Genomic DNA, 9,762 nt, shown 5'->3' with positions numbered 1-9,762 from the left:
TCACTCATACACTCACATATATAAATAACATATATTATATGTTATTGAATCATTTTCCGTCTCATAATATAATTATTTAGGTTTGTCTTTACAAAGGAAGTTGGAAGTATGCTTGTTTAAAGTAACAATAATGTAGACTTCAATATTCAACAGCTTAATTCATAAAGTAATGAGTAGAATAGCTATAAAGCTTGAGGATAAACAAGCTTATAATTGAAAAAGACACCCTAAAATTCTGCTTAAATACAATGCTGTATCTCACAACTTCCCACAAGTAAATAAATTTTATGTTTTAATCCCAATGTACCCTTGAAGATGTCAGGATAAGACACTTTTAAGTTTCTCCTTGATATGTTAGCTATCTGCCAAGTCAAAGTCCCTTCAAAATCAGTCCAACCCCTTTAGAGATTAGCGAGATTAAAGATTAGGAAGAAATAGAAAAACAGACAGATGACAAAAATTGTTCTTTTTTTTAGAGTAATAGTATTTTTATTTTATAGTTTACTTAAACTATAAAAAATAATAATGTACATCCTGGTCAGTCAAGAACAAAACCTTATTTTTTAGATGTTTCTCTACATTTTCTCAATCAAGAATTTTAGTAAGTTTAGTAGAATAAAAAAAAAATGCTATCAAGTTAGCATAATTTGTTAACCTAAGGGATGATATTATGTATTATTTGTTCAGACTGAAAGGATTTTTATCTGATTTTTCCAAAATGACGGAGATTTTGCTATTGCATCGAGTTTTTTATATAATAAAAAAACACTATCTAATATATGTACACTATGTATGTGAGCTAAGGGATTTTTATGGGAATCGAATTATTGTTTACGCTCAATTTGCGATGTTTTGTTATTTCCATAAACGTCAACCATAAGTTTTCACGGCTGGTTGAGTCTATACGTAATTTCACTATTAAGTAGTCAGACACGGCCTTGGCGGATAAACGACGGACAGTCATACTTAATTCAGTTGTTTTGAAATCGCGATATGCATCACCTGCGTAGCGTGTTTACGAAGGTTCGATTTATTTGTATTCGATTAGATAGTTATCTTTATCGCGTATCATAATATTGTATAGATATTCGCGTATCAGATTTATAATTGTGTTGTAATTATTAATTGTGCTTACTATAAGTGTTCTAACTTATGATGGCATAAAAATAAGGACGAGATTAGTAAAAAACCGTTAGAGGACATTATTATTTCTCATAAATAACTAATCATTTGTAAATTAAGAACGATTAGCTTATAGTTTCTATTTATTGTGACCTATTCAATCTGGGTCAATAGGTACGCAAAAATTTGCTAGAATATTTTCGGTGTGACAATTAAAGCCCATTTACACAGTTTATGAGAGTCCCAGATTTTTATGCACATAACAAAAACGTTTTATTACTTTCTGTTCATTCCACTGACTCGGTATGCTCGCATAGTTTCCGAGATTTTCGAATTTATTTTACTTCGCAATGCTATAAAATATTTTATTATCAGTCAGAATTAATACTTGGTAAGTTTACGTAAATAAATGTTAAAGAATGAACATTTTTAGTATTGTATATGGTATTGAAAATTACCAATTATTGTTTGTTCGTACATATCAAATACTACTATTGCAATTAGCTATGTAATTAAGTAAAAGTACTTAACCTATTTATCGACTTATCTTTTCTTAATCTATTTTGTCATTTATACGTAAGAACAGGTAGCTATTTATTAATTATTTATTAAATTGAATCTAGTGTCTAATATATTTGTAGGAGAAAGAAGAAAAGGCGAAATTTAAATTGGAATCAAAAGAAAAATTAAAAGATGACAAGAAAGAGAAAGTAAAAGATAAAGATAAAGAAAAAATTAAGGATAAAGAAAAGGAGAAGGTGAAAGAAAAAGATAAGGATAAGAAAGATAAGAAACTGACGAAAGTCCCATCGACAGTAACTACAGGGGTGCCATTTGAAGAGATTTTTACTCTTGGAGGTGAGTGCTTCTTCTAACAATGTATTGATTTGCTTGAATTTTAACAAAAACTTAAATTTTAGATGTACGTTATAGTTTGAATTAGTACATAAGCGTCTAATTAGGCATTACGCGAGCGAACACGCGCATTTTAACTAGTGCTTCACAATATGAATCTTGCTATAATAAATTCTAACGAAAATTCAAAGATCGCGGAAAAGAAAATATTTTTATTTATTTTGAGCATACTGAGTGCACGAGATATTGGTACTAAATGACGTCGATAGTTGACACTTGTTCAAATTTGTTCTTTATATTGTAACTGAATTATTTTACCTATTGGGAGTTAACCATGGTTCCACATTACTTTAGAGGTACCTTCTACCGTATTTTCTGAACGTAGAAAAAGTGTAGACATAGATGCCCTCTAATGTGTGTGACAAAATTGTATATAAAAAAATGTTTTAGCAAAATTAAGTTTTGACATTTATTTAGATGTATAATCTATAATATGTATAATCGTAATCGATTCAAAAGGGTCAGTATACACCAAATATTTTAAACCTTATTTAAATGTTAATAAGTCCGATTATCAAAGGGATGTAACCCAACTTGCTACATATGATCCTATAAGCTCCACTATTACCCATTGGTAGTTGTATATACATATTCTTTCCAAATTGTTTCGTACAATTTTAGATTGGCAACACAACATGCGCTAACTTTTTTTCGATAATTCGACTCATTACAAAATATGATAAATCGCCTAAACCATTTATCAAACATAGATTACCAACATAGGAAATAAAATATAGGTAGGTAAATGTATATTTTCTAAAAACTGCAATAAACGAAGCCCCGCTTTCATGGTGATAAGAACGTCAAGTATATTATCTGTGGTAACGAAACAAAACAAAACTCAAGGCGACTGATAAAATTTAACTAAAATCGTGTAACTATATAATAGCAATATTATAATTGTTATGTTTTGCACTAATCCCTTTTTAAATAACTATGAGTGCGAAGGTAAGTACGCGTATTATATTCCTTGATTTCCTTGTCTATGTCAGGAATGCTTTTTTGGACATATTTTACCAATTTTATTTTTTGTTTATATTTGTTATGTTATATTTTGTTTCGCCAGAGAATGGATTATGATTGTAAATACTAGGAATTATAATAATATCGAATATGCATGCACTAAAGTGTTTGACATTCACGATGATATACGAATTAACATAATTAGGTACATATAAGCGAAAACAAGGTTAAAATGAATGACACTCGTCCCATTAAATGTAATACTGCGACGATTTTATGATGAATTTTCGCTGTTATCATTTTTGACATACGTATACTGTCGACATACGTATATCGCAAAAACACTATGTGACATAATATATATTTTTATCTGTAGGTATAAATTATAATATTAGATATGTATTACCTGGATCACTTGCTTGTAAACATTCGTAATATGCGAGTGTTGATATTGTAATAACATTAATTGTTAATGTATTAATAGAGTTTCATGTAAACGTAAGAAAGGACAATAACTCCGGTCTGCACATTGAATTACTAATTTTATATATTGGGTCCGTCTGTGTGTCTTTCGGTCTGTTTTTTCTCCACGCCTAAACCTCTGAAACGATTTGGTCGCAATTCTGTGCTGGATTAGTCCTAGACTCCGTCGACGGGAAACTAGTATCAAATAAATACAATAGTATTCCATTAAAATTAAAAAATAATATACCAAATCGGGAAATAGTGCGGATGGCCGATTATAATTCCTCCTCCCATACATAAATGAATTTTTTATTGCATTAATTTCGCAATTCAATTTATAAAATGGCTGTAGAATCTACAGTGTAGATAAATATAGCGTAATAATTATATATTTTATCGCCATTTTCCAGTCGCTCTGCCAATATTCGGAGTTCCATTGCAACAGTCTGTGGAACGTTCGAGATGTCACGACGACACCGGGCTACCACTGGTTGTGAGGGACAGCATCGATTACTTGCAGGTATACTGTAACATATATATTTTTTTATTTCTATTTAACCCTAGCAACTAGCAACGAAATATTTTTGCTACGTTTTTCATTGCTGCTCACACCTATTCGGTCGAAAAGGAATTGAATATCCACCAAAAATAAATTGATTTTTTTTTGGTTTGAGATAAGCTTGTTCAACCAAACAAAGTATAAATATTGATATTTGTGGTGACTATAGTCGATAGGAAATATTTTACTCACTTAAGTAAACCAACCGTATTAAGTTGATTAGCTTTTTCTCTCTAAAACTTAGAAGAAATGTGTAATTTCATCATATAACAATAAAATAAAAAATTTTGAAAATCATTGAAATAATATATCGTATTGGTTGAGATGATACTCAATCATCTCAATAGATGGCGTGGGGTGTCCCTTAGGCCCATAAAACGAAAGTGTAGAAGAAATTAGATTACTTTGGCGGGATCACGGGTAGCCGGCTAGGCTAGGTGGAGGCTAGGCGTTGCTACAGTTTGGCAAAATACGCGGGGTCGAATCCCGTCTTGTGATCAGTTTTTTTCTATTCTTTCAAAATTTTTCATAGATTTTGAAATTTTAAATTTTAAATTGATTTTTAACCAAATAAAAAATTTTGCATTGTTATTTACTGTAACCACAATATGAATTATATCATTAAAAATAAGTTTATTAAAAAACAATTATCTAAATTATTTACTTTCGTTTTCCATCACAATAAACTTTACATTAGGTACTATAAACTCAATACAATTTTATTACGATCACCATTTCAAGGACATATCTGTTAGTTATAACAAAGAATATACAAAAATCACAATGCAAATATATCGAATAAATAACGGTGACGTTCAAATGCACGTTGGCATTTAATAGTGTACGTAGGTGTGGATCTGATGACATTGAAATAATTCGCTTAACAAAATACTGCGCGTTTTGTTATATTGTTACGAAAAACTGAGGATAGGATATAACTTGTTCTTAGTTTTAAATTAAAGTCGCTTCAGCTAAATTAATGTTAGATCTTATGTAATTATTACATAACTTGTATGTTGTCTGGGTTAATGATAAAGTAATATAATTTATGGTGTGATGTTAAAAATGATCACAATATAATCAATGAATATATGCATATACATGCGCAGTAGTCATACAAATAAATTTAGCTGTTAATGTATAATAAATTGAAAAATTTCCATAATTTAATGCGAAAAAGATCGAGAGGATTGTTATAATGCAAATAATCATATTGAAATGAATATCTTATAATATCTAACCAACCATTACTTTGACTATCAAATTTCCTTATATGCGTGACATATACGTAAATAGTTGAATATTTCCCTACCTACCAAGCGAATGCGAAATATTTTTCTACGCAATTGAATGAAGTAATTGGTTTCTCATTTTTTAATGATACATTTGTTCATTTCCAAAAAAAGCTATCAACTGTCTCATACACCTATCAGTCTGCATTTTCTTACCTTTCCCGGTTTACTTTCTAATTTTTATTTTTTTTAATAATTTTTTTCCTATTTCCAGGCTCACGGTATAAAATCCACTCAGATGTATCGCACGGAGCCGGATAAAATAAAACTGCAGCAATTGCGGAAACTCTATACGGACCGCGGGCCCACATTCCCTTACCATTGGGATGTTGCAGTCGCGTGTGCTATGCTCAAGAGCTTTATTAGGTAAATATGTCTTTATTAGTTTCACCTGTATGTTTGTGTGTAACCGACTCCTTTAGAATCGATTTTAATCCACTATAAACAGAAAAGATTTCATTAAAACGGTACGCTCATCAAGGATTGGTGACGATACAATAATTTGATGAGTTTCTCTTATATTACTAATTCGGATCGCCAGTATTATATAATAAATGTACCTAATGTATACTATGTATAAGAGGAAATGAGACAATTTAGCTGATTCTATAATTACATCGTCTTTTTCGAGTTTAGGCTGTTTTTATTTTATTTTGTGTGTTTGTTAGAATCATTCTTATGTAAGAGGTCGAGTTTAGTTGGAGTGCTATATACACCATCTGTGATTTTGAATGGAGAGAATTTTCTAGAAATAATATAACATTGCAATAACATTTATTCCATCGCATAGAAGTATGTCCGAAATGGACAGAACTCATTATTATAGGGGCTTATAAAAAATGCTATATTATTGGCCCTTACTTAACTTTTTTTTTATGTCATAGCGGACAACTGAGCTTGTGGTTCGCCTGATGCTAAACGATCACTGCCGCCCATGAACATTCGCAGAGGCTACGACATCTGAGAATGCGCTACCCGCTTTTAGGGATAAGGGATAAGGAAAGGATTGATGAATGGACTGGGAGGGCTAGGAGAAGGGAATAATAATTAACTCTCTATTGGAGATCCCTCACATTTTCGTGCTGATAACATTGTCGAATAGAAATTATGTTTTATATCTAAAGTATGAATTAGCCACGCGATAAATTCAAAGATTACACATGATGTTGTACAGACATATTTTACTTACTGTTCTATATAAATGCTACTAATATTATAAATGCGAAAGTTTGTAAGGATATGTGTGTGTTTGTTGCTCTTTCACGCAAATACTACTGAACCGGTTGCAATGAAATTTGGTACGTAGATAGCTGGACAACTGGTATAACATATAGGTAACTTTTTATCCCGATATTCCTACGGGATACGGACTTACGCGGGCGTAACCGCGGGGCGCAACTAGTGTTTCTATATTTCGTCATTTATTATTATCCAGCCAGCTGAAACATCTCGCACTACAATAACACTTTTACTAACATTTCCAGTGAACTCCCCGAGTCCATTCTCACGCAAGAGTTGCACGGCCAGTTCGAGCAGGCCACGGCTATAGCCGAGCCGCAGAGAGAGGCGACCATGCTGGCCCTCGTCGACAAGCTGCCGGCCGCCAACCACAGCCTGCTGGCCTGGCTCATGAGGCACTTTGAGAGCGTTTTAGCCAATGAACAGGTATTTTATGACAAGCTTTTTTTAGTTTCACCCGAACGTTGTGACAGAGAAACATACATTCTTATAATCATTCGCCTTTGTAATATTACAAGAAACACTTCACACTAATTTTATAAATGTGAAAGTTTTTTTGTTTAGATGTTTGTTCGTCAAATCATGTTGAAATTATTGAACGGATTTTGATGAAATTTGTTACACAGACAGGGTATAAGCTGATTTGATCCCGATTCAATACTCTCTTGGGATAAAACTGGAATCTTTATATCCGGGCGGAGCCAGGACGAGCGTCTAGTAATAAGATTTAATCACGGGTACTTTTTGTTAATTTCAGTAAGTAATCAAATATTTATATGAAAATTTTCAGATAAATCACGTGAATATTCAAATTCTATCGAATGCAATGGGTCCAGCGTTGAACATGTCACAGAATCTACTATCGTACCTCATCAGCAAAGCAGATAAACTCTTCCCAGATGTTCGTTTGACTAAGTAAGTGAAAACCCCTTTATCTGAGAATATTATTGGCGAGTGGTTAAACTGGAACCTTATAGGTGCTGAAACCTTAGGAAATCGTAAAAATTCATGCTCGCGGCTTTCAGAATCTCCACGAACTTAGGTACTCAAATAGAGTATAATTGGGGATAGCTAGTATATATGTTAACTGCTAGGCTACTCTATATCCGGTTCACACGCAAGTGAAACCTCTAATCCTACTAATCCTACTATCCTACTATCCTAATAATATTATAAAGGCGAAAGTTTGTAAGGATGTGTGTGATTGTTGCTCTTTCACGCAAAAACTACTGAACCGATTGCAATGAAATGTGTATGGTACGTAGATAGCTTAAAAACTGAAATAACATATAGGCAACTTTTCCCGATATTCCTACGGGATATGGACTTACGCGGGTGAAACCGCAGGGCGCAGCTAGTAGGTTATACTTTTATCCCAAGTTGACCAGGCTCTAGAAGCTTATACGTTCTTAACCACAAAATCCTCCAGATACGTGCCACCGCTCCAGTCGATACCGGCCGACTTCCCGGAGACAGCTGGTGAGATCAGCTCGGAGCTGCGCAAGCAGGAGTCGCTCCTGAGCCAAATCCACTCGGAAATGCACGCGGGCTTCACGACGCCGGCGCGCGACCAGCAGCTGTGGGAGGCGCAGAGGATCGTCACGCAGCTTAAGGTAAGAGGAATACGTGAGGATTTAGTATTTTCTTGTGTTTGATTTTACGCGAGTATTATACATTTAGAAATTAATTTTTTTTTAACGGATTTTAAACGCGATTTATTCATTTTATTATTAACCCGACGTTTCGAACACTTTACAGCGAGCGTGGTCACGGGGAAACGTCGGGTTGATAATATAATGAATAAATCGCGTTTAAAATCCGTTAAAAAGTTTTTAATTTCTAAACGTGAGGATTTGTTTTTCGTTTTTTTTTTTGCGTATTTTATACGTTTTCTTAGTGTTGTCTGTATAGTATTTTATGGAGACAATTGATTGAAACTTTGAACTTAAAAATATTCAAGTAATGTCTGAATTGATTTTAATTAGTTGGCCGGAGCTGTGTCGTTTCACACGGCCGTATGGAATCAGTTTGTGTTAAAGATTGAATGAAAGCTAGATTGACTGCACTCTAAATGTTTAATACCAAGCTGACTATGTATACCTAATAATTATTGTAAATTTTCTTTTTATCACGAGTGGTTTTGTAGTTATTAATGATAGACGGTATAGACCAATTCATTACGGTCCGGATTTCTGGTATGTGTCTGGTACCCCGTGTGTGGAACCGATTGTAAAACGTTTCCCGTCTATATTCTATAATCTATAACATTGAGATTAGGAATCTTTGAATTCATATAAATGTGTATTTACATTGCTCTATTATGTGCATGAAAATAGAAGCTATAATTATCTTTTAAAATATACTGTCTTTAAAAAAAATTTAGTCGTTTAAGCAATAAATCAGCTATATGAAATATTTCAGTTATATTAAAAAATTTATGTTAAGGTCGACTTTAATTGAACTATGTATTATATTTAACAGAGAAAACTACGGGCAGTTCAAAAATCTGTTGAGCCGCACTCGTTGTCAAATCAGCAGCCGTCGATCGACGACAAACAGGAAGATGCTCAAACCACACAAACAAACGAACAAACTGACGAAGAACAAAAGAGACAAGAAGATACATCGAGCAATGATGTAACAGATAATAAAGAACCAGATGTACCAGTTCAAGATCCAACATTCCCTGTAGACTTTGACTCGCCCAACGCGGACGCATTTCCCGTAGAATTCGAAGATAATTTCGATTTTAAACCAGAAACTAAAGAAACAGAAGCAGTGGATGTCATAGAGAAACCGAAATTCACGGAAAAAGAACTGAAAGTACTAAGACTGCAATTGGAAAACGCGGAATATCTCCAGCTCAAATCACTGCTGCAGGCGAAAATCAATTCGGAACAGTTTGAAATTGTTAAACTTAGGAGTCATGTTGCTTTGAAGAATAAACAAGAAGGTGGCTTACACAAGGAAAAGGAGAACAGTACTCAAGAAGACCAGGAATTGAAGCAACGGTTGATTAAAGAAAATGCTCTGTTGGAGCAAAAACGACTCGCTTTAGTTAATCAGATATTCCAAGAGAGAGTCGCGTGTATTCAATTGAAGATTGAGCTGGCTATGAAGGAGATTATGTCTAAGTCGTAATTTATGTATAATTTAAGGAAAATATAGATCTATGTATTTATTGATTATGTAATAGAAATTATGAAA

The 9,762-nt window shown here is 33.2% G+C and overlaps 1 protein-coding gene across 1 annotated transcript; it reads left to right on the top strand.

Moving 5' to 3' along the window:
- The first annotated feature begins 978 nt into the window (after nucleotides 1-978).
- On the top strand, nucleotides 979-9,762 carry LOC119829063 (ralA-binding protein 1). The gene is made up of 8 exons (XM_038351432.1): nucleotides 979-1,023; nucleotides 1,764-1,980; nucleotides 3,876-3,985; nucleotides 5,531-5,682; nucleotides 6,801-6,981; nucleotides 7,346-7,470; nucleotides 7,985-8,168; nucleotides 9,037-9,762. The coding sequence occupies exons 1-8, from the start codon at nucleotides 994-996 to the stop codon at nucleotides 9,694-9,696; spliced, it is 1,659 nt and encodes a 552-aa protein (XP_038207360.1). The 5' UTR covers nucleotides 979-993; the 3' UTR covers nucleotides 9,697-9,762.

Source organism: Zerene cesonia, chromosome 9 (assembly GCF_012273895.1).
Source record: "Zerene cesonia ecotype Mississippi chromosome 9, Zerene_cesonia_1.1, whole genome shotgun sequence".
Lineage (NCBI taxonomy): Eukaryota > Metazoa > Arthropoda > Insecta > Lepidoptera > Pieridae > Zerene > Zerene cesonia.
The sequence above is the reverse complement of the archived record's forward strand: the minus strand, read 5'-3'. Positions and strand labels throughout refer to the sequence as shown.